This window comes from Ovis canadensis, chromosome 14 (assembly GCF_042477335.2).
Source record: "Ovis canadensis isolate MfBH-ARS-UI-01 breed Bighorn chromosome 14, ARS-UI_OviCan_v2, whole genome shotgun sequence".
Taxonomy (NCBI): Eukaryota; Metazoa; Chordata; class Mammalia; order Artiodactyla; family Bovidae; genus Ovis; species Ovis canadensis.
The window spans coordinates 76,842,799-76,870,624 of NC_091258.1; the positions used below are offsets into that span (position 1 = coordinate 76,842,799).

Here is a 27,826-nt window from a genome sequence, read left to right on the forward strand (position 1 = left end):
TTGTTGGCAAAGTGATGTCTCCGCTTTTTAATACTCTAAGTTGGTCATAGCTTTTCTTCCAAGGAGCAAGCATCTTTTAATTTCATAATGAAAAGATGAAATTAAACACACTGCATTACTTGTTCATTTTGTCTATTTTACGTCTCCCCCGTTAACATGTAAACTTCACGAGGACAAAGCCTATTGCATGTTCAGTCCCCTAGTCTACCCGCTGCTTATAGAATAGGGTTTTGTGTGTAGTAAGTGCTGGAGGGACATTTGCTGAATTAATGCACTTTTACGTTTGGTACACTTCTGTGCATTATTGCTCCAGTGAACGCATGCTGACCCCACAAACTATACTAAGTGAGGCTGGAATCCTTGTCCTGGATTGATGGGGAGGAAATAACAGAGAAAAAGAGAGATAATGCATATGGTATTATGGTAAAGAGCCCAGCTGGGTGTGGATTCCAGTCCTGCTCTTGCCACTTACTCATTTTGCTGATACTTCCTGTGTGCTTATATCTTCTGCTGAGTATGCAGTGTGGGTTTGTATAAACCTCACAACATCTTATGAAGTGGGTTTGATCATCTCCATTTTATACATGAAGAAACTGAGGGATATTCAAGTCATTTGTCTGTGATCCCACAGCTAATAAGTGTTGGAGATGGCTGAACTCAGACCACACAATTCATTTACCTTTTATGCATTCCTTTCTTTCTGGCTGGGCTGGGTCTTTGCTGCTGGGCGGGTTTTTCTCTAGTTGTGGCGACTGAGGGCTTCTCTCAAGTTGCAGTGCCTGGACTTATGTTGCCGAGCCCCAGCTCCAGGGCTCACGTGCTTAGCTGCCCCAGGGCGTGCGGGATCTTCCTGAAGCAGGGATCGGACCCTTGCGTTGGCTGGCGGATTCTTAACTACGCGACCAGCAGTGAAGCCCAGACATACAGTTTAGACCCGGCATCCTTTGCTGTTACTCTGTGTCACCAGCTCATGGTCTGGCCCCGTTTTAGCTGTGTGGCCCTGGGCGAATTACCTAACCTCTCTGCGCCTCAGCACCGCCCCCACCCCCACCAACTGTAAAATGGGGATCACAGCTTTGGGAGGATGTAGGGGAGTTATGGAGAGCTCTGAGTACTGTACCCAGGGTAAGAGAAAAGGCGAGGAAGTGTTTGCAACCACACAGGTGAGGTCTTTCTTCCGCAGGTCCTACAACAGCGACGCTGAGGGTGACTTGGGAGCCCAGGAGAGGCGGTTCAGAGGGTCAAGTCAGGCTTCCTGGAGGAACGAGGGGCGGGGCGGGCGTAGCCAAACCTGAAGGGCAAGTTTGGCAGCCCCAGGTGGTCTAGAGGGTGAGGGCGGGGTGTCCCCGGCCGGGAGCCGCGGAGGGGAGGGCTGACTCTCCTGCCCGCGTGCCGGCCGCTGGTGGGCGCAGACGAGCCGGCCGAGTGCGACTCCTCGCCCCGCCGCCCCGCACGCCTGGTGCCGCCGCGGGAGGGGTCCTGCTCTCTTCAGTGCCCCCCTTCTGTCACTTTGCGTCCCTGCACGTCCATGCCACAAATGTTTTCTGAGCTTGGCCAGCTTTGGGGGGTGGAGTGGGGGCAGGCTGGGACTGGTGCCAGTCCCAGCTGGGGAAGACAAGTGTCGGAGTGGGGAGGCCACAGCCGCAGGTCTCAGTGGCTCTGGGCCAGGACCGACGCAGACCTGGCCGAGCCCAGCCCCTTTCTTCACGTGCAGCTGGAGGACAGTGTGGCTGTGTAGGCATTCGGCGGGGGGCTGCAGTTCTGGGTTGGGGAGGACCGCCTAAGGGTCCGGACTCCCGGATCCGAGGGAGGAAGGGCTGGGGGTCCAGACCCCCGAGTCTGAGGGAAGAGGGGTGGGGTCCTGGACCCCCGGGTCCGAAGGAGGAGGGGCTGCGGCCCTGCGCCCCCGGGTCTGAGGGAGAACGCGCTGGGGGTCCGGATTCCCGGGTCCGAGGGGCAAGGCGGGAGCTGCGCCACCCGCCCCCCCAACCGCAGCTCCTCGGTGCTTGGGAGCAGCAGGTGAGACAGAAACCCGAGCTTCCGCCCCCGTTCAGGGCCCGGGGCCTCTTTCCTTCTTCCCCGGCCACAAAGAAGGCGCCGCCCTCTCTCCAGACCGGGACACGTGGTTCCCAAATACCACTGGACGCTCACACCCCGTCACCGTCTGTCTGACTCCGTAAGTCCTGGGAGAGCGGGTGGGGCCCCTCACCTGGGGAATCCCAGGACCAAATCAACAGTGCAGAGCCTTTTATTGAGTGAGCTTTCGGGCGCTGTGGCTCTGAACTTGTCTCTGTCCCCGAACGGGGGTCGCTTGGTCGCGGGGCAACTGGACTGTTGATTGTCTCCGTTGGGTGATCCCGGAAACCAGACAGAACGCGCGCCGCAGCTTGTTAAGCCAGCATCGTCTGTCTGTGTGTCATCTCAGAAACCACCCCTCTCTCTTCCATCACCCTCCTCTTCCAAGGCACGCCCCCACTTCTGTCTACCCGACTGGAGGGTTTGCTGGTGAATTCCTAGGACTAGAAGGGAGGCAGAATTCACAGGAAGTGGGGTCCGGCAGATTGCTGGGCAGGGCTTATGAATAAGATAGGAGCTGGGTATCAGGGAGATACATTTAACGTACATATTTATTAATTTACTCATTCAGTAAATGGCCCCTGCAACCCAATTTGTGCCTCACTCTTTGCCCTCAGGAAGACAGGCTGGTTGGGGAAATAGACCCTGCTGGCACTCACAGTAAGGGTTCACAGTGACATACGCTCTAACTGAGGCATCAACAGGGCACTGAGTGTCCCTGGAGGAGACCTTTTATTTGAACCTGTAGTGGGCATGTGAGGAGGTCAAAGAAGACTTCCCCGGTTAAGTGATAACTGGATGGGGTTCTGAAGGATGAATAGGAGTTCGCTGAGGACGATGTTGGCAAGGATTGCTATTCCAGGCTTGGGAAGCAGCATGTGCCAAGTCCCCAAGTCATGCAGGAGTGGGTACTCGAGCACCAGTCTGGTCCAAGCACATTCTAAGTGGGGACCAACAAAACCCCTCCCTGCCTTTGTGTTCTCGTCACTCTAGTGGGTGTGGTGGGCAGACAGGAGACAAACAGGTAGGGACACACGTGTGAATAAGCCTTTCAGACTGTGGGAGTCTCCGTGCAGGAAGTGAAACAAAGGTGAAGAGATGGAGTGACCCGGGGCGGGCAGGTGTGGCGACTCCTGGTGAGCTGGTCCCGGGTGGCTTCTCTGAGGAGGCGGTGCCTGGACTTGAATTTCAGGACCCAGGAATGCAGAGAGGGTTTTGGGCAGAGGGAACACCTGGGGGAGGCTGGGCAGGTGGGGGCGTGGCTGGCGGGAGGAGATGAGCCTGGAGACAGTGTGGAGGGCGGTCCTGATGTTGGTGTTGACCATGACCGTGGCAAAGGACAGCGCGGCCAGACTCCAGCTCGGATAGATTTGCCCCAAGCCTGAGTCTCAAGACGCTCCCTCTCTGGTTGGGGAGGTGACATGAACATGGGCAGCCCCAAAGGTGCCATAGACAGGGTGGCAGCTCAGAGGAGTTCTTCCCGGGGCCTAAGAGCTAAGAGGTTAGGGAAGGTTTTCCCTGAAGCCCCTGTGAGACTGGCTAGCCCACGAGCAGGGGGCAGGGAGTGACACCCAGAGGGCGAGTCTAAGAACTGCCCTCACTGGAGGAGGGAGGCTGCTGGTAAGCTGTTTATTCTCTGGGAGGGATCCAGGGCGACTGGTCTCCCGAAGCTGGAGGAACTTGGCTCTCAGGCTGGGGGGCTGGGGCGGGGGTCAGGGTGGTGATGGGAAAGGACTCCAGACAGACTAGAGTTGGGATCTTGGGTTGGAGCAAGTGACTCCAGATTGTTCTCATTTCTTCCTGGCTACGAGGAGCATAAGCCCTGGTGGCTGCAGTAATGGCTGCTGGGAAGACGAGGTGCGAAAAGGCTTAGAACAGGTTCAGTGCTCAGCCAATGGGTGGGTGAGATAGACAAAGGAATGAATCAATAACTACATGGCTGGATCCACATACGTGACAAGGACTGGTTCTGCAGATCGAGAGCTCTGCGCCTGCTCGCGAGGAACGGGCAGACTCAGTCCTAAGCTTCTGATTCGGGACACTTATCCATTCATTTGACAAATGGTTCTGAAGCATCTACTCTAACCAGGCTCTGTGCCAGGGGCCAGGGAGCTCAACGGCCCCAAACCTGCCCTCGTGGAGTTTATATTCTGGAGGAAAATAAAGAAGTGAGTGTGCAGAATGTCAGATGGTGGCCATAAAGCAGGGAAGAGGGTCCAGTGGGTGTCTTAGGGGTTTTATTGGTTGGGGAAGTCCTCACCGAGACTGTGCTGTTTCAGTGAAGACCCAAAGGGAGTCGAAATGAAAGTGTTAGTCGCTGTCGTGTCCTAGCCTTTGCCAGCCCACGGACTGTAGTCGTGCCCTAGCCTTTGCCAGCCCACGGACTGTAGCCCACCAGATTCTTCTGTCCGTGGGATTTCCAGGCAAGAGTACTGGAGTGAATTGCCATTTCCTCCCCCAGGGGGATCTTCCCGACCAGGGACTGAACCTGCGCTCCCTGTGTCTCATGCGTCGCAGGCGGATTCTCTACCTGCGGAACCATCAGGGAAGGGAGGGAAGTGTGAGGATATCTGGGGGAGGATCTCCAGGCAGGTGCAAGGGCCAGTGCAAAGGTCCTGAAGCGGATGCTCACGCAGCAAAGCCAGGGTTTCTGGGGCAGAGGTGTAGGGCATGAAGTCAGAAAGTGATGGGGGTGCACTGCGGGTTCTCAGGATCACTGTGGGAGTCTGAAACTGACAGGCGCTAGAGTGGGGTTTTGATCAAGTTTTTTTTTTTTTTAATTGACCTGAAATTAGCCATCTTAAAGTGAACAACTGAATAGCATTTCATACATTGACAGTGTTATGCAACCATCATCTCCAACTATTTCTAAACACTTCTATCCTCCTCAAATAAAGTCCATACCCTTATTTTTATTTAGAAATTTTTTTTTGGCTGCACTTCGCAGCATATGGGATGTTGGTTCCCCAACCAGGGACTGAACCCATGTCCTCTGCATTGCAAGGTGATTCTTAACCACTGGGCCAGTAGGGAAGCCCTTGCCGTTTTCTGAGATCCCAGGGAAGCCCTCCATCCGAGCTGAGCTGTTTGTATGGTGCCTGTCTTGCTCCCGGCAAACTCACTAAGTCTCTCCTTTCTTGCCTTCCTTCCTTCTCGTCACCATTAACTCACGTCCATGCTCCGCTCCTCCTCCCTGCTTCCTTCCCTTCCTCCAGATTATGGAGCCATGAATGTGCTGTGCTGAGCACCTGTACTAAACCAATGAAACAGGACCGATTGTCCCAGTCACTATGGCCATGTAGCAAATCGCTCCAAGACCTGGTGGCTTCAGACAAGGGCCACGTTCAGTCTGTGGGTGAATCTGCCTTCTGCACAGGGCTTGGTGGCGGCGGCATACAGGGAAGGAAAGTGAAGTTGCTCAGTCGTGTCCGATTCTTTGTGGCCCCATGGACTGCAGCCTGCCAGGGTGCCTCCATCTCCATGGGATTCTCCATGGAGCCTCCATTCTCCAAAACAGCCTCCATCCATGGGGTTCTCCAGGCAAGAATACTGCAGTGGGTTGGCATTTTCTTCTCCAGGGGATCTTCCCCACCCTGGGCTCGAACCTGGGTCTCTCGGACTGCAGACAGGCTCCCGTCTGAGCCACCTCTGCTCTATTTGGTGAGGGTGGGGGTGGATTTGGAAGCTGGGGCGGCATCGGGACTGGAAAGACGAGCCTGGAATCATCAGGGCTCCTCCACCATCTAACCTTTTCTCTATGTGGTCTATCCAGCATGGTAGCTTCAGGGTCGCTAAACCTGTTTCTTACATGTCAGGTAAGGGCTCCAAAAATGTGCGGATAGGAAGAGAGGAGAGAGGGAGAGAGGAAGAGAGGGAGGGAGGAAGAGAGAATGAGAATGGGAATGAACTGGGTGTGATAACCCTTCTGATGGGGGAAGTGTTCTCTCAGTACCTGGGACAGCACCCAGCGTTTGCAGGGATTTATTAGCAACATCAACAGTGATAAACGGGTGCATAGCCTACCTGGCAGCAGATATTCTGAACTCCTTGGCGCATCTGGGGATCAAATAGGAGCTCCTCGGAGGAAAGAACTTGCATGCGCTGTCCTCTTAATAATAACAACGCTACGGCCAGCAGTGCTCTGGTGTTTCCTGTGTCCTTGTCATGAACTACTTTCTGTCATCCTTCCAAACCCTGTGGCAGGCCAGCAAAATGTAGCCCAGCGCTTGTTCTTATAAATAAAGTTTTATTGGAACACAGCCCGGCTCATTTGCTTTCATATCGTCTGTGGCTGCTTCCCTGCCATAATGGCAGAGTCGTTGCAACAGGGACTGGATGGCCCAAAAAGCTGAAATTATTTTCTCTCTGGTCCTTTGCAAAAGATGTTTGTCAACCCCTGCTCTAGAGGTGGATGATATTAGGAGACCAGTTTATAGAAGAGAAGAAAAAGGGCTCACAGAGGGCGTGTTTATTTGAGGTTGAGAGAGCCAGCATCAGTACTTTTTTATTAAAAAATTTCCCCCTTATTTTTAATTGTGGTAAGCTGCGCACACCATGGAATTTGCCATTTTAACCACTTTTGAATGTACAATTCTATGGCATTAATTGTGTTCACATTGTGTGCGCCCATCAACAAACACCATCCATCTCCAAAATTTTCTTCATCTTGGAAAACGGACAAGAACTCCAGAACAAGAAAATACAGATGAACAAAAAGAAAAAGAAAAATCATCCTGCCTGGCAGAGATGCCAAAGAGAAGAGTAGTTTTTTTTTTTAAACTAAAAAAATATGCACTTTGATATTTAAGCTTAAAAAAGAGAATCTGATCTCCCTGCCTCCCCCACCCATTGACATTTAAGGGAGAAACTCTGGATGTTGGTAAACATTTGGACTTCCTAAAGCTGTAAACGGAGTCTATCCAGGGACACGTACAGATGACTTAACTTGTACTGATAGAGGTACAGGTTGATTTTATCTCTGCCAGTGTCTTGCTATTACAGAGAGACAGGGCAATGAGGAACATTTCCCCATGTGTTCCTTTCCCAATGACCTATTATTCTCTTAGCCTAAATTCTTCCAAGGGGAAGAGGTGGGTCGAAGATCGGTGCGGATGGTTTTGCCACATATTACTGAGTGACCTTTTAGGAAGGCTGTACCAACTGACACTCCCACCAACAGGTAGGTGTACCTGTTTCACCACACCCCTGCCAACACTGGGTATTATCATTGCTTTGATCCTGCAATCTGATAAAATAGTATCTTGTCATTATCCTGATGAGCTTCTTTGATTCCCAGGAGGGCTGAGTAGTTTTATGTGTTTGTTAATTTTCTTTCTTTGCAAATTGGCCCTTATATCCTTTGCCTATGCTCCCCCCTCTTTCTGTTAGAGGTGAGACTTTTTTTCTTATTGATTCATTAGAACTCTTTACGTATGAAGGATACTAACTCTGTCATTTTGGTGGGTAAGAAGAGACAGAAGTTGACAGAGGGGAAGTCACCACTCAAGGTACACATCTAAGAAGAGGTGGAGCAGAAATCTGAAACTAGATCTTTCTAGATCCATGCCTTGGAGTGTGTACAGCCTCTGTGGAAACTTCCCCTCTCCCACATCTTGCACACTCCATGATTCAGGAACTCTGAGTTCCCACAATCTCAGGAAGGGGAGAAACCTTTTGTCAGACCCAGCTACCCTTGCAACGCCCCAGCAGCAAACCTACACTTTGATTTGCTGTGTGGATTAAATATTTGCACAGACTAGACACTCGGTAAACAGTGCTGTGCCGTGTGCTCCACACAGCTGCTCAGTCGTGTCTGACTCTTTGTGACCCCATGGACTGTCGCCCACCAGGCTCCTCTGTCCATGGAATTCTCCAGGCAAGAAGACTGGAGTGGGCTGCCATTTCTTTCTCCAGGGGGTCCTCTCCACCCAGGGATTGAACTCATGTCTCTTGTGTCTCCTGTTTTGGCAGGTGGATTCTTTACCACTGTGCCACCAGGGAAGCCCACACTTAATAAACAAAAGCTGGCATTATTGCCTTTTTTTTTGTTTTTTAATCTTCTCTTCAACCACATCTCTTGCCAGCTGCCTACCCCTTCAAGTCAAACCTCCTACCATCCCAAGGAATTTGCCTCACAACTTCTCATGACTCCAGTAAGTCCACTTGAAGAACTCCTATTCATCCTTCAAAACCCTATTTAGGTTTTGCCTCCTCTAGGAAGTCTTCCCTGACTCCTAGCCTGATTCGCCAATCACAGATCCTGGATGCTGGCCGTAGTGTTTTCTTTGGATGCCCTGTTGTGTTTCCTGTGTCCAGTAGGATTTTCACGACTCACTGTTGGTGCTGCTGCCCCAGAACTGCAAGTCACGTCAGCCCTCTGTGTCATAATGGAGCCAAGAGCTGATGCTTCAGAGTTTCTAGATCTTTCTCCACTCTGGACATCCCCATCTCAGAGACCAACCTGGAGCTTGCTGTCCAGGTGCTTTCATCCTGTTCCCAAGAGTTCCTGCTGTTGTTGGAGGTAGGGCCCCTCACCTACAAGACTGCTGACCTCCGGCTCCTCCATCCTGAGTGCTCTATTGACCCCCTAGCCTCTCATCTCCAGCCTTGTACATTTCTGCCACGTCCTACCCCGACTCACCAATTTTAGCTAAATAGGCATGTTTTGTCTTGTTAACAAAAAAAGGAAAAGAAAAAAAAAGTTCTTGGGATATTTGGAAATAATTTATTAATCAGCTATTTGTCATTTTGAAAGTGTTCTAAAGTGTGTCTGTGGATTATTGACAAATTCAATCCAATCATAAATCAGAGTTACTTGGGTGATATACTTTTTGAAACTAAATTATGAAAATCTTTTCAGTGTTTTTTTTTTTTTTTCATCAGTTTTATTGCAGTATAGTTTACATGCAATTCGTGCGTGCTAAATCGCTTCAGTCGTGTCCAACTCTTTGCAACCCCATGAACTGTAACCGCCTGGCTCCTCTGTCCATGGGATTCTCCAGGCAAGAATACTGGAGTGGGTTGCTATTTCCTCCTCCAGGGGGTCTTCCCGACCCAGGGATTGATCCAGTGCCTCTTACATCTCCTGCACTGGCAGGAGAGTTTTTTTTTTTTTAATCACTAGTGCCACTTGGGAGGTGTCTTAGATGCAATAAAATTCAGTGAACATACTGATGAGACTTGACGAATGTATGTTGTCATGTGTATAAATTCCTGTGTAATCAAGATACTCTTTCCAAAACTCCCCAAAGGTTCGCTGTGCAGTAATCATTTCCCCCACCCCCTTAACCCTTGGTAACCACTGGTCTTCATTCTCTCCCCTAGACTGTCATGTAACTGGAATCATACGTATTGTACAAATACCGATAGATCATTCCTTTTCATTAAGAAAGAGTCCGTTGTCTGAGGAGAAGGGAATGGCAACTCACTTCATGCCTGGAGAATCCCAAGGACGGAGGAGCCTGGTAGGCTACAGTCCACAGATGGCAAAGAATCGGGAAAGACCAAGCGACTTCACTTTCACTTTCTTTCCATTGTCTGAATTTACTATAAATAACTTATTCCTTTAGCTGTTGATGGACATATCTATTACAAAACTGGATTGTTTCCCACTTTTGATTATTTTAAGTGGGATGAGTTGAATTGCCTCTCCCTTCTACCCCCACAAATTTATAGATGTTGAAATCCTAATGTGCAGTAGACCTCAGAATATGATCTTATTCCGACATAGGGTTGTTGCAGATGTATGGAATTAGGGTGACCTCATTTTGAATTAGGGTGGGCCTCTCAGACTCAGAAGTTCACGCCTCCAGCCCCTCCTGCTTCAGACCCGAAGTCCACACCCCCGGCCCCTCCTCCCTCAGACCCGAAGTTTACGCCCCCATGACCTCCTTGCTCAGTACTCCAGGAATCTGGGAACCTCCCAGGCTTGCAGGTCTTGGATTCTGAGCATTGAATTTATCAAATTGTCCCAGAAAATCGACAAATAACTCGTGTATTTATGCCACTTATTTATTTGTTTTCACTGAGGTATACTTGATTTTCAGTACTACATTAGTTTCAGGTGTACAACAGTGATTCAAATTTTTAATGGATTACATTCGGTTTGAAGTTTTTATGGAATACTGGCTGTCGTCCCTGGGCTGTACAATATCGCCTCGCAGCTGTTTTGTTTTATACATAGCGAGGTCGTAGGCACACATATTTTTAGATGAGGAAACAGACTGATCCATTTGAAAGACAAACAGAGGACCCAGATCCGGAAGCGACAGCTGCCTCGCTGGGATCCTGGGGTGCCTAACACACGGCGCTGAACTTTTAAGCGGAGCGCGTGTGACGTCATCGGAACAGCGCGTAGGCCCCGCCCCCGAGGCCCCTGCGCCGGAAACTACCATTCCCAGCAGCAGCCGCGCTCGCAGTCCGTCCCCATAGGTCTCACCCTGGAGGCCCCGCCCCGCCCCGCCCCTTCCGGAGGCGCGGGTTCCGGCGGCGTGTGCCACTCCGCACGTGGGTCCGGGGCGGCGCGCTCCTCGTGCAGACCCCGGGGCTCGGGGGTGCGGGCGGCTGCAGTGAGACTCCCGCTCCGGCCAGGCATGAGCCGCTACGTTCTGCCGCTGTCCGTGCTGGGCACGGCCGTGGGCGGCGCCGTGCTGCTCAAGTGAGTTCGCGCGGGTCTCAGGCTCGGTAACGGCGGGCCGGTGGGCTTGGACGGGGAGGGAGGGCCGGGTGGAGATCGTCGGCTCCTCGCCCACCCAGGAGTCCTCCAGTCCACTCATCCAGCAGTGCTCCCAGAGAATGCGGGGAGAAGCCTGGGCCCCGAGCGGGCAGGTCACGGCCCAAGGTCGGCCAGAGAGAGGGGCGGATCCGGGCCCTGGTAAACGTTTTGGTCTAGTTATTTCCGGACTTTCAGTGCATTAATTCATTCATTCAGCAGATACCTACTGGGCACCTCCCGTATGTCACGTCCTGGCCCAGATGCAAGGAACGTGTGTGCCATCTAAGCTCTCCTTGTCCGGAATCAGAGAAACAAGTTAGAGTGGTCCAACTCAGTCAATGAAAAGATCGTTATTGCGTGGGATATACACGTAGGACGGTTCTTTCCTGTGGTTCCTGGGCTAACTCACTAAATAAAAACAAGACGGGGGCTAAGGGGTGCAAACTGTTAGTTATAAAAGAAACCACAAGGAGATATTGTACAACCAGGGGAATATAGCAACTCTTTTACAGTAGATATGAATGGAATATAACCTTTAAAAGTTGTAAAGCATTATGTTGTACACCTGTACCGTATATGATATTGTATACCAACTATTCTTCAATATAAGAATCCACCCCCACTCCACACCAAAATACAGCAACCAAATATTCTACAGCAGCACCATTCAGTAGAACTTTCTGTGAAGATGGAAACCTTTTACATTTGCCCCGGCTATTATAAGCCATTCAGTGTGACTGTTGAATACCTAAAAATATAACCATGTTATGCTTGTAGTAACAGTATTATACTGTGCGCTTAAAAATTTGTTGAGATGGTAGACCTCATGTTAAGTGTTCAGGATTAGCAATATGTATTTTATTGCAGTTACGCAAGAGCTGGGAGTTAGGCCAGAAAGTGATTGCAATATTGAAGCATCTTTTTTTTCCCCTCATGAGGGGCTGAAGGATAGACTGGTTGACTGTTAATCTCTTTGCATCAATACGTTTAGGCTTGTTCACCTGCTCTGTGATGAGGGCTTATTTTGAAGTTGTTTCTCCTGATCCGATAAAGCCTTTTTTGTGTAGCCGGCTGCTATCTTGCTTTTTATAAACTCCTGCTTTGTAAATATTAACCGCCTTTTTTTTTGGAAGCTCTAGGAAATGGAAATAATTTTTCCGTATCATAGAAATCATCGGGAAATTCCCTGTGGTCCAGGGGTTAGGACTTGGCACTTTCACTGCCGGGGCCGGACTGGTCAGTCCTTGGTTGGGGAAGTAAGAACCCTCAAAGCAGAAGGCATGGCCAAAAAAAAAATTCATTGGCTGCTGTTTTTATTTTTATTCATGCCGATGTCTGTTCTGAAAAAGCTTAATAATAATAATAATAAAATAATAATAAATGTCAGCATGGGAAGAATAAAAGAAAGCTGAATGCCCTGGTTGGGGACAGGGAATATGAATATTTATTTTTAATTAAAAATGACCCTCTTGTCTGGAGAGGACACTGTTTCTCTGGCCAGCTTCCTGTTGGGGACATTTAGTTGTTTCCAGTATTTAGCCTCTGGAATATGGACATAGTAGCGGAATAAGGCCCTCCTGCCCTCTCCCGCACATGCTAAAGGCCAGAACCCATGACTATGTTTCCTTACTGGTCAAAGGGGACTCTGCAGATGTCATTAAGAACCTCCGTAATGGGAGATGATCACCAGGTGGCCCCAGCGTCATCACAGTGGTACTCACAAGAGGGAGGCGGAAGAATCAGAGCCAGACACTTGGTGCTGCTGTTGCTGACTTTGAAGGCAGAGGAAGGGGCCACGAGCCCAGGGAGGCAGGTGGCCCTTAGAATCTGGAAAAGGCTCGGGAACAATTCTCAATTCTCCCTTGCTCCTCCAGAAGGAACACAGCTCTGCCGACACCTCAGTTTTATCCTGTGAGACCCGTCTGGGACTCTGACCTGCAGACTCTACTGTGTGGTTTTAACCCACTGAGCTCCTGGTGAAATGTTACAACAGCCGTAGGGATCGGACACAGGGGTCTTTATCAGCTAACGATGGTTATGACGAGGAGGCTTCCCCGCACCAGGCGGTGCTGAGTAACTACAGGGCTCCCTCGGATTGTGTGATACTGTTCCCATCTTTCCGCTGGGGGAACACAAGCTCAGAGGGGTCACTTGTCTGAGATCGTAACCGCTGGGGGCACCTGCAGTGAGAGTGGACAGACAGATGGAACTGACCTCCTGTTTCCTACCTCCAGGGACTTTGTCGCCGGCGGGGCTTGTCCCAGCAAGGCCACCATTCCCGGGAAGACTGTCATTGTGACTGGTGCCAACACGGGCATTGGGAAGCAGACCGCCTTGGAGCTGGCCAAAAGAGGTGGCGTCCCGTTGGGCACCTGCTTCTCGGCGCAGGGCTCAGGCGCGAGACCTGGTGGTGGACGATGGGATTCCCCTGGGGGGGTTAAGATCTGGTGTTAAGACCTGGTGGTGGATAGTGGGATTCCCCTGGGGGGGTTAAGATCTGGTGTTAAGACCTGGTGGTGGACTGTGGGATTCCCCTGGGGGGTTAGATCTGGTGTTAAGACCTGGTGGTGGACGATGGGATTCCCCTGGGGGTGTTAAGGCTTCTGATTCTTCTGGTTTTGAAAGTGGCAGAAACAAATGCAGGCTGGCATAAGCCCCAAAGCCTGGTGTCCTGGAAGGGGGCGGATGGGTCCAGGGGCTCAGAGGAGCCCATGGACAGTCAGCAGTTTCTGGTTGGCTTTTTCTCTGCATCGGCCTCTCCATCTCCTATGCTGATTGGACTCAGTCCTGGTGACTGGGTTAGGGCCTGGGTCAGAGGTTGGGAGTAAGACTTGACTTCAGGCTCTTCCAAGCTTACTGACCAGGTCTTTAATAGGAAGAATGGCCCCTTCGATTTGGGTCTGTTTGATGTTTTTCTCATTGTAAGAGTGGGCTTATGGAGAAGTGCCCTCCTCAGCACACAGATCTCTCTTTTTAAAAAACATTTATTTATTTTTGGCCCCACTGTGTGACATGTAGGATCTTAGTTCCCTGACCAGGGATCGAACTGTGTCCCCTGCACCGGAAGCTCGGATTCCTAACCACCAGACCACCAGGGAAGTCCCCACAGAGCTCTCTTTTGAATTTAGAATCAGTGGGGTTTCTGGGGGGACAGGCGTCCCGGTTTTTGTTTGAAGACTTGGAAGACCGGAGTTGGGAGGGAGAGGCCAGGGCAGGTGTGAGGGCTGGGGGAGGCCGGGACCTCTCCTTGGGGGGCTCCAGACGCGGTGGCCAGTGAATGCGTCCCTGCTGGATCAGCCAGGCCGAGCTGCGTGTTCGCCCCGAGGTCAGAGTGATGGGGGCCGTGATGGGTGGTCTTCTGCCCCTGCGCCTCATCACATGGGGTTTCCCCCACGGAGGGGCAGGTGTTCCTTTCCAGACCTGTCGAGACTGGAACTTGGGCCAACACACCTACCACCGTCCAAGGGCGGGCTGGCCTGGCGAGGATGGTCGGAGCCCGGACTTGATGAGCTCTGTCCTGGACTGTGTGATGGGGCAGCCAGTGTGTAGGAGGCGGCTGGTCCACCCCAGGAGAGCCCCAAAGACCCACACAGCATCGTGGTTGCCCATCCTTTTCTCAGACCCTGTTTCTCCTCACTTCTCTAATTTGAAAAAAAAAAAGTATTTTTTTTTAATGGGTGTATTAAGATTTAATTCACACATTTAAAAATACACACTTCTGTGATTTTTAGTATATTCACAGAAATGTGCAACCATGCCTGCTCCCCATTGTAGAACATGTTTCATCACACCCGAAATAAAACCTGGGTCCTCTAAGCCATGGCTGTCTTAGTTTCCCATCCTCTGCAGAGCGAGGAAGCCACTGGTCTTCCTGCTGTGGATTTGCCTCTTCGGGGCATTTCAGATTAATGGAATCATACACCGTCCTTTTACATCTGCTTTCTTTGACTGAGTGAGCATCGTGTTTGTGAGGCTCATCCGTGGGTTAGATGTTTTGGGATTTCCTTCCTTTTCAAGGCTGGGTAATATTCCACTGATGCATGGACCACGTTTCCCTGAATAATTTTTTAGAAACTATTGGAGTATAGTTGATTTACAGTGTTGCGTTAGTTTCAGTTGGGCAGCAAAGTGATTCTGTTTTAAACACACATGTATCTATCCTTTTTCAAATTCTTTCCCATTCAGCTCATTGCAGAATATTGCTCAGAGTTCCCTGTGCTCTCCAGCAGGTCCTTGTTGGTTATCTGTTTTATATACAGTAGAGTGTATATGTTAGTCCCAAACTCCCACTTTATCCCTCCCCCTCCATGTTCATTCTTCCCTCGATGGACATTTGGGGCATTTCTACCTCAACAGTGCCTCTGTGTACATTAGAGTACATAGTTTTGTATGGACTTATCTCTTTATTTATCTTGGGTACATACACTTAGGAGTGGATCTTTTTTATGTTTATTAAAAAAGCTTTTTTGGAGAAGGAAATGGCAACCCACTCCAGGATTCTTGCCTCGAGAATCCCATGGACAGAGGAGCCTGGCGGGCTACAGTCCACGGGGTCGCAAGAGTCAGACACGACTTAGTGACTAAACCACCAGCTTGTTTAGAAAAATGAATACTTAAAGAAAAAAAATTTAACTATAAAATTAACAAACTATAAAGATTAATAGCAGAAGGAATTATACTTGATTTTTGCCTAGCTAAGAAAAGAAGGTATAGTGTTCAGCTTCAAAACTCCAACATTGTCACTGACTCTCTATTCTTAACTGACATTCTGCCACGAAGTTGTTTTTGAGTTCATGAAAAGTTTCAACAGCATTAGGCATTTTTTTTTTAATGTTTTGTTTTTTAAGTACCTTTTATAGCATTTTATTTACTTCCTAAAGATTCAGGGAATCTGAATTTTAGATTCTGTGACCCTGAATTTTAGAAACATCTGGTCTACCTCAGTTAGATGTTGGCTGCATAGAGATAGAGCTGAAGTGATCACCACAGCCATAAAACTGATTGACTAAGAAGGATTTATACAGTATTTACAAACCTGGAATCAAGTATGGATTTTATCTGAAAGTTAAAAGTTAGATATTAGAGAAAGTATTTAATTCAGGTATTTTCAAGTTTTAAAACTTCACTTGTTTACCTGCTAAAAATAGTTCTAGTTTTTTCTGCTTAGGAAAGTCCATTAAAATGATATACCCTAATTTGCAGTGCTTTTCTCATAAAGTTTTGGGTGTGAAAGAATTGTAATTTACTAAATATGTTTGGGATGGGATATTTTGTTGGGTAGGTTTTCCTTTTTCTTTTTAACGTTTAATAGGCTTCCAACAAGAGTACAGTTGTTTCAGAACAAATTTCTTTAACATTATACTTTTCCCTTTCTCTTCACAGTGTTTAGAGAGTAAAATGAAAAACTGTGCACTCTGTGATTTTAACTTCTCTAATATACTCTTGAGATTTTTGCTTTAATTTAAATTACCATCACATGGCCCTTTCAGTAGTAAAACCAGCATTTGTTCCCTCACCAAACCCCATGCCAAATTCATCATAAAGAAAGCTCAGCATCCATACTTCCAGTAGTGCTTATCAATTTAGAGGAGGGGGCATTTAGTAAATATCCCAACTGGTCGTTTTATGCACAAGGCTTCAGTCAGAACATAGAAAAAAAAACATTCTGTGAATGAAATATTGTATGTGCAGATTTTATAAAAGACATTTTTAAAAGCCCAATTTACAGCCGTATATTTTCTTATGATGTAATTTATGAGAAAGATGTCTGTACTAACAGGTGCTGTAACACTACTGTTGTTGGATTTTATTGTTTGGTGATAAATGTATACAATATTTCTAAGGGAAACTATGTACTGTGATGTAAAAGTCTGGGCAAAATGTATATAATCCTTGTATATAGTTGTGTATTTGATTATAATTACTGATTGTAAAGATTTAATAAAGTATGTAAATATCAAAAAAAAAAAAAAAAAGCTTTTTTCTCGTCTGGCTCTTTCAGGAGGCAACATCATTCTGGCCTGTCGAGACATGGAGAAGTGCGAAGCAGCGGCCAAGGAGATTCGAGGGGAGACCCTTAATCACCGCGTCAACGCCCGGCACCTGGACTTGGCCTCGCTGAAGTCCATCCGAGAGTTCGCGGCGCAGGTCACTGAAGGCAAGAGAGAGGCTGCTGGCCTTGTGACGGGGGGCTTGCGCGGCCGGGCTGTGGCCGGGGACCGCACCGGGCAGGCCCTGGAGCCGAGTGTTGCTCACTGCCTGGTTCTGTTCAGTCTTTGGGTGAAGATTTTACACCGTTTTCCTTTCTGACATTTTCACGTTTGCATATTTTTCACTTTTGCATGTGGGAAAGAAAAAAGAATAACATCTCATGACATGTGGCTTTTATCTGGAATTCAGACTGTGCTTTGTTCTTTTGGCCACACTCCGTAGCTTTCAGGATGTTAGCTCCGGGCCAGGGACTGAACCTGCCCCCTGGGCACTGAAAGCCCAGGGTCCACTGGATCGCCAGGGAGTTCCTGGAATTCAGATTTTAGTTTCCCTAAAGGTTTTGTTTTTAGAAACTGAAGTCTGATTGTTTGCAGCGTTGCGTTAGTTCCTGCTGTAGAAGAATGTGAGCCCGCTATATGTATGCATGTGTCTCCATAAGGGGTCTTTCCTGGTGGCTCAGTGGTGGAGAACCCGCCTGTCAATGCAGGAGATGTGGGTTCGATCCCTGGGTCAGGAGGATCTGCTGGAGAAGGAAATGGCAGCCCACTCCAGTTTTCTTGCCTGGAGAATCCCATGGACAGAGGAGCCTGGCGGGCTACAGCCATGAGGTTGCAAAGAGTCAGACACCCTGAGCGACGCAACAGCAACAAAATCATCTCCGTAAAGTTTTGTTGACACACAGCTGGGCCCATCGACTTCCAGATTGCCTGTGGCCGTTTTAGTCCTGCGAGGGCAGGATTCAGTGGAGACAGACCAAATCGCCTGCAGAACTGAAAGTATTTGCTGCCTGGTCCTTTACAGAAGGAGGTGATCGAGTCCCACTCTCCAGGAAAACCAAGTCCTTCTGTCTGAGCTGGGCTCCTGGGAGAAGCAGAGGCCGGGAATGGGTTTGATGTGTAGGGAGGCAGAGGAAGAGTTAACCAGGAGGAGAAGGGCAGAAACACCGACTCACCCACTGTTTGCTCAGGCTCTCTGGTGCTGAGGTGACTCCGGGGACACAGACGTGAGTCAAATTCAGGCTGTCTCTGGAGCACCTGGGGCCGTGTCGGCCGTGAGGTGACTCACAGGGGCGATGCAGAGCACCAGGAGCGCCCACCTTCTCCGCTGGGCGTCTCCTTCTGCAGAGCCAGGCATGAGGCTGGCGTTCCTTTGCACTTCCATCTCCCTGATGGCTGACTCACTCTTCCTGCTGCTCGCCACACGGTCTCGGAACCGCTTGCATATTTATTTACTTTTCGGACAGGAGTAACATTTGCAAGCTTAAACGTTCAGAAAGTGCAAACGGGGCTCCAGGGAAGCATCTTCCTGGCGCATCCGCCCCTAGCTCCCTGGCTGCTGTCCTCAGACGGGCTCACTGCTTCCCCCAATGCGCGTCCTCTGGGGGGCCGTTTATGCGTGCATAAAGCAAACGAGGGGATGCACCTCCCCTCGGGATTTTTGTACAAACCGAAGCCTGATATACAGCCGCTACGGCCCCTCGCTGCTTGTCCCCAGCTCTCTCCTGGAGGCCAGGGCGGGCAGGGCTTTTCCTTTTATTGTTGTGGCTGTCTTCTGTGTGTGTGTGTTTCTCTCCCTGCCACCGTGGGATTTGCAGGATCTAAGTTCCCGACCAGGGGTTGCGTCCATGTGCCTTGCTGTGGAAGCGTGGGGTCCTGACCACTGGACTGCCAGGGAATTCCTGTGTGTGTTTTAAAATTTTTATTGAAATGTAATTGACTTACAACGTTCTGTTAGTTTCAGGTTTATAGCAGACCTGAACTCTGATCTAGTTATACACACACGTGAATGTTCACAAAAATACATTTATTTAAGACTCTTTTCTATTAGAGATTATTACAAGGTATTGAGTATAGTTCTCTGTGCTATACAGTAGGTCCTTGTTGGTTATCTATTTTATATAGAGTGACGGGCATACGTTAGCCCCAGATTCCTAATTAATCCCTCCCTCTGCACCTTGGTAACCATACGTTTTCAATGTCTGTGAGTCTATTTCTGTTTTGTAAATAAAGTCATTAGTATCCTTTTTTTTTAGATTCCATATATAAGTGAGAGGATGAGATGGTTGGATGACATCATTGACTCAATGGACATGAATCTGAGCAAAGTCTGGGAGATAGTGAAGGACAGGGGAGCCTGGCGTGCTGCAGTCCATGGGGTCACAAAGGCTCGGACACAAACTTAGTGCCTGAACAGTAACAACATATAAGTGATATCATGTAATTCGGCCTCTCTCTGGCTCACTTTACCTAGTGTGGTCATCTCTAGGCCCGTCCCTGTTGCTGCAAATGGCCTTATCCATTCTTTTCTATGGCTGAATAATATTCCGCTGAACCGTGTCTATTTATCCATTCCCCTGTTGATGGACACTTAGGTTGCAGAAAGTACTTTTTGAGTGGATCGTAATGAAGCCGTCCTACCTGGCAGGTAATGTTACCCATTTCACAGAGGGGAAGACTCAGCCCCGTTTGTCCTTGCCCCCGTTTTCCAGAGGAGGAGCATGTTCACATCCTGATCAACAACGCGGCCGTGATGCGGTGCCCCCACTGGACCACCGAGGACGGCTTTGAGATGCAGCTTGGTGTTAACTACCTGGGTGAGGCTGCGGGCTGAGTGGCATCGGCCCGGGATGTGGGTGGGGACCCCCCAGGACCAGACGCAGGCTCCGGGAGGGGTCTTCCTCCGCTCTCCAAGGCGGCCGTGCGTGGGGTCACCTGGCAGCTCGGGGAGCCCCCTGTTCGTGGCTGGACCTTCAGTCCCGGACCTTTCCTCAGTCTCTTGGCCTCTTGTCCTTCTGTCTGTCCCTCAGTGTCTGTCTGTCCTTCACTTGCTGGGTCAGTCTATCTGTTGTCACGCTGAGTCCGGCGGTAAGGCTGAGGGACGCTGGGTAGACATCAGTCACACAGGATTAGGGACCACCCTGATGACCTCGTTTAAACTTCATCACCTTCCTGTAGACCCTCTCTCTAAATAAGGTCACACTCCGAGGTACTGGAGGGTAGGACTTTTTTTTTTTCCAGGGGTGTTTGGGGGGCGACATGGCTTCCCTGGTGGCTCAGGTGGTAAAGTATCTGCCTGCAGTGCAGGAGACCCGGGTTTGATCCCTGGGTGGGGAAGATCCCTTGGAGAAGGGAATGAGCAACTTAAGCATGCCCAATTCTCCTGTAACACACATGTGACTGTCTTCGTCTGCTGCTGGCTGGGACTCAGTCATGTGACCTGGTGGAGCTGCAGGGGAGACTGGGAAATGTAGCGTTTACTGGGCAGTCTCATGGGTAACCCAAAATTCTATCACTAGAAAAGAAACGGAGAAAGGATTTTGAGAGACAGACGGCCCTCATAGAGGGCTACCACAGGACTTGGTGATAATTAGTTGTGGGGACTGTTTTGTGCATTGCAGGATTTTGTTTTTTTGGGGTGCACCACAGGGCTTGTAGATACTGGGCAGGGATTGCACCCAGGCTGCAGCAGTGAAATCCCAGCATCCTAACCACGAGGCCCCCAGGCAGCTCCTGCACTGTGGGGTTTTTAGCTGCATCCCTGGCCCCACCCACTAGGTGGCAGTAGCACTCCCATTCTGTCCTCAGCTCTGATGATGAAGATTGCCTCCAGACTTTGCCAGATGCCCCCCGGAGGGCAGAGGGGGACCCTGCTGAGAAACACAGGTTACGGAAGGAGGCCATAAGGTGATGTTCTCAGTAGGGTCCTACGCCCGGGACAAGAACTGAGGGAAAGTTGTCTTTCTGTTTTCCTTCTTCCAGGCCACTTCCTTTTGACGAACTTGCTGCTGGACAAGCTGAAAGCCTCCGCCCCCTCGCGCATCATCAACGTCTCGTCCTTGGCCCACGTTGCTGGGCACATAGACTTCGAGGACTTGAACTGGGAGAAGAAGAACTATGACACAAAGGCGGCCTACTGCCAGAGCAAGCTGGCCGTCGTCCTCTCCACCAAGGAGCTGAGCCGGCGGCTCCAAGGTGCGTGTGGCCGAGCCTCGCTGGGCTCCCCGCTCCGGTGGCTCCGAGCCTGAAACGGTCCTGCCGTGACCCTGGGTGGATGGGAGGTCGAGCGGTGGCTCCAGGCCAGAGCAGGCCAACCCATGACACACTTACCACCCGCTCCCCGCCGGTGCCCGACGCGGACAGACAGCCGATGTCCGCCCTCTCCTCTGCTCCTCCCAGCAGGCACCCGAGCCTTTGCTGTTCTAGGCCAGCGGAGCTTTGGCAGTGTCTGGAGATGTTTCTGGCTGTCCGTCTGGGGAAGAGGGGCAGTTTGGGAGATGTTCCAGGCACCTCGTGGGCAGAGGCCGGGGGTGGTGCTCCACATCCTACAATGCACAGGATAAAGAATGATTCCAGCTCAGCGTCCGTAGCGCCAAAGCTGAAGAGCCTGCCCTTGCCCTTGCTTCTCAAAGAGGGTCTGATGACTGGCAGTGTGAGCTCACCCGAGCGCTTGTCATAACTGCAGCATCTCAGACCCCTCCCTGACCCACTGCTTCAGACGCTAGCGGTCTGGGCTTCTCCAGCCCTCCAGGTGATGTTTGCACACTCAGATTCAGAAGCTTTGCTCTGGGCAGCTGTGAGACAGCTGCCGTGCAAGATAAAAGCATGGATGTGAAGGTTTCAGAGCAGGATGGTGACGGAGACTTGGGGGAGCCCCAGAGCCCAGGGCGGGCAGCACCAGCCTTCCGGGTAAGGGGTGGACCTGCTGTCTGCTTGCCTGACTCTTCCCTTCGGTCCCAGGCACGGGCGTGACTGTCAACGCCTTGCATCCCGGCGTGGCCAGGACAGAGCTGGGCAGACACACGGGCATGCACAGCTCCGCCTTCTCCAGCTTCACGCTTGGTAAGCCCCTCCTGGCCTGGGGTCCCTTAGCTGAATCCCTGTCCTCCCAGCCTGGGGCCCAGGGCCCTTCCTCAGTGTACTAGGGTTCTCCAGGGACACTGAACCAATAGGGTATCCGGGGGTATTTAGAGAGATTGACTAGGAGGCTTTGGCTCATGCGTCTGTGGGGGCCTGATCTGTGTCGGAGGCCTAGGAATGCTGGCCCTGTAGTTCAGCCCAGACCCAAGGGTCTGAGGACCAGGGGAACCGCTGGTGTACGTCCCAGGCTGACTCGAAAAGCCAAGTGGGGTGGACGTCCGGGCTCAGCGTCTCACTCCCAGTTAACTTCCCAGTGCCCGCCCACCTTGGGAGGGTGAATTTCACAGACTTTACACGCACCCTCACAGACACCCCGGAAACAGTATCCTCCCTGCTCTCTGGGCATCTCGAGCTCAGTAAGTCCACACATACGTTTTCTCTCTTTTACTTCTTGGCCGCCTTGCACGTGGGATCTTAGTTCCCCAACTAGGAATCGAACCTGTGCCGCCTGCATTGGCAGCTCCGAGTCTTAACCATTGGACCATCAGGGAAGATCCCCACGCATGAAATTAACACCACACTCAGAGTCTATTTCAGGGGCTTTTTTTGCTTTACCCTGCATCTTCTTTTTCCCCTGAGTCTTCCCTGACTTCCCTGAAAGTCACTTTTATGTGTCTGCCCAGCCTGCCAGCCTCAGAACACCCTGGGAAACAGGCCAGAGCCTTGTGTGGTTCAGCTTTTCAGTTGTGTCTGACTCTTTGGGACCCCATGGACTGTAGCACGGCAAGCCTCCCTGTCCATCACCATCTCCCAGAGCTTGCTCAAACTCACGCCCATTGAGTCGGTGGTGCCATCCGACCATCTCATCCTCTGTTGTCCCCTTCTCCTCCTGCCTTCAATCTTTCCCAGCATTAGGGTCTTTTCTAATGAGTTGGCTCTTTGCGTCAGGTGGTCAGAGTATTGGGGCTTCAGCTTTAGCATCAGTCCTTCCAATGACCAGTGAGAAAAGTGTTTCAGAGGAGGTCATGGGGCTGACTGCTTAGAGTCCAGCCATGCTTGGGATAGCTGCAGTTTCATCCCAAACTGGCTGGGCCACCCAGGGAAGGGACTTCTTTCCAAATCCCTATTTCCTTATCTGCCCAGTAAGGCTCATAGCAGTACCTGTCTCACAGTGGGGAGGACTAGATGAGGCCGCCCTTAAAAGGACCAGCACTGTGCCTGGCCCAGATTTAGGCTGAATAAATAGTGAGAGCTTTATAACTAGTGTTTGTTATCCTGGTAGACATTTTAGTTGGTGGCGGCTAGGTATCAAGAATCTTAAGCTGAGGCTGGCACTGGAGATAATACATAAAAGTTAGTTTAAGGAAAGATCGGGGTGGTGGGGGTACTTCCTTGGTGGTCTAGTAGTTAAGACTGGGCCTCCACTGCGGGGGCCACAGGTTCAATCCTTGGTCGGGGAACTAAGATCCCATATGCCACGCATGGTGCAGCCAAAAACAAAGCAAAAAGAAAGATCGGGTCAGGTGAGGACGTGGACTTTCCATTTTCCTGGGAAAAGCCAGGGGGGCTTCCTGGAGGAGGCAGCTTTCAGGCTGGTTCCTGCATCTGGAGTTGATTTGTCTGGACAATGCCAGGGAAGGGAGCTCCTGTGTAAGGAACCAGAGTGGCAAAGGCCTGGAGGTGAGCTCTGTGGGACTCCAGGGACCCTTCTGGCTTTGGTGGGCCCTGAGCAACCTGGGGTGAGGTGTACCTTCCTCTCTGAATGTCTGGACTGAACTCTCTGTGGACTGACTGCAGGGCCCATCTTCTGGCTGCTGGTCAAGAGCCCCCAGCTGGCGGCCCAGCCCAGCGTCTACCTGGCCGTGGCGGAGGAGTTGGAGGGCGTTTCTGGAAAGTACTTTGATGTACTCAAAGAGAAGCCTCCGGCCCCAGAAGCTGAGGATGAGGAAGTAGCCAAGAGGCTTTGGGCTGAAAGTGTCCGCCTGGTGGGCTTGGAGATGTCCCATGGATCCCATGGGGAGAGGGGACAGCCGCTCCCCAAATAACCGCTGGGAACAGGCGTGGAGGCCACTGGGCAGGCAGAGCCGCCAGGGTGGAGCAGCTCACCAAGCCTAGCTGTCATGCCCGCAGCATCCACCAGGTGGCAGTATTGACAAGGGTCCAGCTAGCCAGCGCTGTGGTTTTCTTAGTAGTCATGTTCGGATGTGAGAGTTGGACCATAAAGAAGGCTGAGCACTGGGTCTTTTGAACTGTGATGCTGGAGAAGACTCTTGAGAGTCAACCAGTCCATCCTAAAGGAAATCAATCCTGAATATTCATTGGAAGGACTGATGCTGAAGCTGAAGCCCCAACACTTTGGCCACCTGATGAGAAGAACTGACTCATTTGAAAAGACCCTGATGCCGGGAAAGATCAAAGGCAGGAGGAGATGGTTGGATGGCATCACCGACTCGATGGACATGAGTTTGCGCAGACTCTTGGAGACGGTGAAGGACAGGAAGGCTGGCGTGCTGCAGTCCCTGGGGTTGCAGGGTCGGACACGACCGAGCGACTGAACAAGTTGCCCGAGGGGCGCTGACTGCCACGCCTGCGGCTCCCTCTGGGTGGTGGCGTTGCCTCTTCTCTGGACATGGGGATTGGCCCCAGCTGAGCCTCTGGCCCAGGGCTGGCTGGCACAGTGTGCCCTGCTGCCAGCAGGTGGGCTGGGCCAGCGGACGCTTCCTTTGGGAATCCACACCAGGAGTTTGGGGCGGTGTCACCTGCCTCTGGTGTGGCCCATGCCTGAGACAGGATGCCCGTGGGCAGGTCTGTCCGACGCCGTTGAGCGGGCTCGTGGTCCGCCGCGTGACTGTGCACCTCCGGTCTCCTCGCTCAGCCTTGGCTTCCCCAGCTGTTCACCAGGCCGCTCGTCACGTGGGCCCGACTTTCCCCTGGCTCGGAGAACGGCAGCTGCACCTTCCTTGCCAGTGGATCTTTACTGACGACCTGCCATGTGCCAGACCCCAGCAAGGTGCTGGAGACGCCCACAGGAGCAGACCTGTTGTCTCCGTCTCATGCTGGTGACACCACGGGGGGTGGGGGGCGGGGAGGAACCACTGAGGAGCCCGGGGGCCCGGGACCACGACCACACAGACCCTCCAACTTGCTCTTTAATAGGAAAAAACCCCCAAAACTGTAACTGAGTCATCGGTTTCACTTTCTTCCTTTACGTGTGTGTGTGGGGCGAGGGGAGTGCTAAGGAGCTGGCCCGAAAGAACTTGGATTTATTACATTTAGAAAATGGGCTCTTGACTTAACTATCAACAGGGCAGTAAATGGCTCAGAAGTTCAGACTTTTGGGGACTAAAGGGGCCCATTCCTCCTTTCACGTGGTGACCATCCTTGAGGTCTGGGCGCCTTGCGAGTTAGAAGCGGGGCTGACGCTCCGCTTGGGCACAGCATGGAGGGGACCCCACAGAGCTCAGTTATCGAGGTAAAAAGTCTCTTAACGTTAAAATGTTTAATACTTGGGAGAACTGTGCAGGCCACATCGTAGGACGCACAGAAGGGCAGAGAAGGACCCCGTCCTGAATGCCATCAGTGCTGAGGGGGTGGGTGGGGAGGGGCCGCTGAAGACGCCCGAGTGCTCCATGGACACGGCGAGTGTTGCTCCTGTTCCCACGTCGGGCGGACAATGGCCGGAGGACTGGTGCGGGGTGACCGGGCCCCACCTCCCCGTCTGTGCCCGCTGTCTTCTCTGTGGGCCACACCCGGACACTCCTATTTTTAAAGACAATGGGATTAAAAAGAAAAAATTTGGTTGTTTCGGCCTCTTTCACTTGGGAGTGAGAGCTCTCTGCCGTGGTTGCTCCGTGGCAGGTGGGATCTTAGCTCCCCGACCTGGGGTCAAACCCACAGCCTCCACTGTGGAAGCACGGACTCTTAAGCATTGGGCCACCAGGGAAGTCCCTTCTCTCGTTTTTTAAGGGCCTCTTGATATCGCTTGGCCCATCCAGACAACCCAGGATTGCCTTCCTCCTCTGACACTGGCTGTTAGGAACTTGAGGCCATCATCCCCCTTTGCCCTGTTAAGTAGAAGGTTCTGTGGATTAGAACACCTTGAGGGGCACCCACTTTTCCGCCGACACTGTTCTTTTCAAAATCCTTAAGCAAAAATCCTTTCTGCTTAAATTAAGAAGAATCAGCTTCACCAGGGTTGTTGGCAAGCAAATCAATGGAAAAAACAGATTTTTAAAATCACAAACTCGCCACTATCTGCTTTCAAAAAAAAAAAAAAAAACTTGGGGTGTGTTAGCAAGAAGAGGGGTTGGAATTCAGAGTCTGATTCTACAGCGCACTCTCTTTCTGGAGGAGGGTTATAGGTCCAAATGTCCATGAGAACCTCTGACCGCACGAGGATTTGTCTGTTACATACAAGCAAGCAACCTGCGGCCCACAGCTGATGCTAACCACAAACCTTCACAACCAACATCCACTTCCTTTCTGAAACTGAGAAACCCCGAAGACCACAAGTGTTGAGTCACACATCAGCTTCACCTTTGACTGCTTCTCTGAAGGCTTTGAGGTGGTTCACAAACCCAGCTACAACCTTCAGACGGACGGAAGACGATCAAACCGATCTCCAACAAGACGGCGCAAAACAAAACCCAAACCCGCAGAAGCAGCCCAGAGAGGAGATGGTGGCAAAGTCGTGCACGGACCCAGGGCACATCGTGGAAGGGGTGCTCGGGTGGGCTCTTCACCACGAGAGACCAGGCCGGGGTCACATCCTTCATGCTGCCCTTTGGGCTTGGGGATTCTGTCGAGATGGCTTGGGCTGCCGATCACGGGACATGAAGGGGTTAAGCTGACCTGACGTGCACACGACGATGTGTGAAATAGTGGGAAGCTGCTGTGTAGACAGGGAGCTCAGCTCAGGGCTCTGTGATGACCCAGAAGGTGGGACGGGGGTGGAGGGAGGTTCAGGAGGAGGGGATATATGTATACACAGGCTTCCCTGGGGGCTCAGCTGGTAAAGAATCTGCCTGCAGTACAGGAGACCTGGGCTTGATCCCTGGTTTGGGAAGATCCCTAGAGAAGGGAAAGGCTACCCACTCCAGTACTGTGCCCTGGAGAATTCCGTTGCAGAGAGTCGGACATGACTGAGCGACTTTCATTTCACACGGCTGATTTGTGTTGTACAGCAGAAACTAACAAAACGTTGTAAAGCAATTATATTCCAATTAAAAACCAAACAGAGTTTAAGCTGAGCTGACCTTCACCCCAGCAAAGGCAAGAGGAATTCCATCTCACAGAAGTACAAGCCCAAGGGTGTGGCAGGCTTTGGGTTCAGTAACATCCTGAGGATTCCTCCTGCAAGACGGGGTCCAACAGCTACTGACGTCATCACAAGGCAGGGCTCTGTGGCGGGTTGGATGGATGTGCTTCCCCTAAAAGATATGTCCAGTCCTCCCCCCAGTGCCTGTGACTGGAGCCAGTTTGAAAAAAGAGTTTAAGATTGTTTTGATGTGAAGCATTTTTAAAGTCAATAAGGAGTTCATGATCTGAGCCACAGTCAGCTCCTGGTCTTGTTTTTGCTGACGGTATAGAGCTTCTCCATCTTTGGCTGCAAAGAATATAATAAATCTCATTTCGGTGTTGATCATCTGGTGATGTCCATGTGTAGAGTCTTCCTTGTGTGGTTGGAAGAGGGTGTTTGCTATGACCAGTGCGTTCTCTTGGCAAAACTATTAGCCTTTGCCCTGCTTCATTCTGTACTCCAAGGCCAAATTTGCCTTTACTCCAGGTATGTCTTGACTTCCTGCTTTTGCATTCCAGTCTCCTATGATGAAAGGGACATCTTTTTCGGGTGTTAGTTCTATGTTGTAGCCAGGCGTTCTGGGAAACAAACTCACTCAGAAGGCCAGTGCAAGTGGAGTGCAGTTCATTATGCCGGTGGGCCCAAGGCAGGTCTCCTCTTAGCCAGGGACCC

The 27,826-nt window shown here is 51.0% G+C and overlaps 1 protein-coding gene across 3 annotated transcripts; it reads left to right on the forward strand.

Moving 5' to 3' along the window:
* Positions 1 to 1,924: 1,924 nt before the first annotated feature.
* RDH13 (retinol dehydrogenase 13) lies at positions 1,925 to 27,499 on the forward strand. Of its 3 annotated transcripts, none has more exons than XM_069552037.1 (7): positions 1,925 to 2,176; positions 13,024 to 13,142; positions 16,791 to 16,946; positions 19,488 to 19,592; positions 20,758 to 20,970; positions 21,736 to 21,837; positions 23,653 to 27,499. In XM_069552037.1, exons 3-7 carry the CDS (start codon positions 16,820 to 16,822, stop codon positions 23,898 to 23,900), a joined length of 795 nt encoding a protein of 264 aa, XP_069408138.1. In that variant the 5' UTR covers positions 1,925 to 2,176; positions 13,024 to 13,142; positions 16,791 to 16,819; the 3' UTR covers positions 23,901 to 27,499. The 3 variants fall into 3 exon arrangements, with proteins under 3 accessions (XP_069408138.1, XP_069408137.1, XP_069408136.1); XM_069552035.1 differs by lacking the exon at positions 1,925 to 2,176 and adding an exon at positions 10,537 to 10,732; XM_069552036.1 differs by lacking the exons at positions 1,925 to 2,176; positions 13,024 to 13,142 and adding an exon at positions 10,536 to 10,732.
* Positions 27,500 to 27,826: the final 327 nt, after the last annotated feature.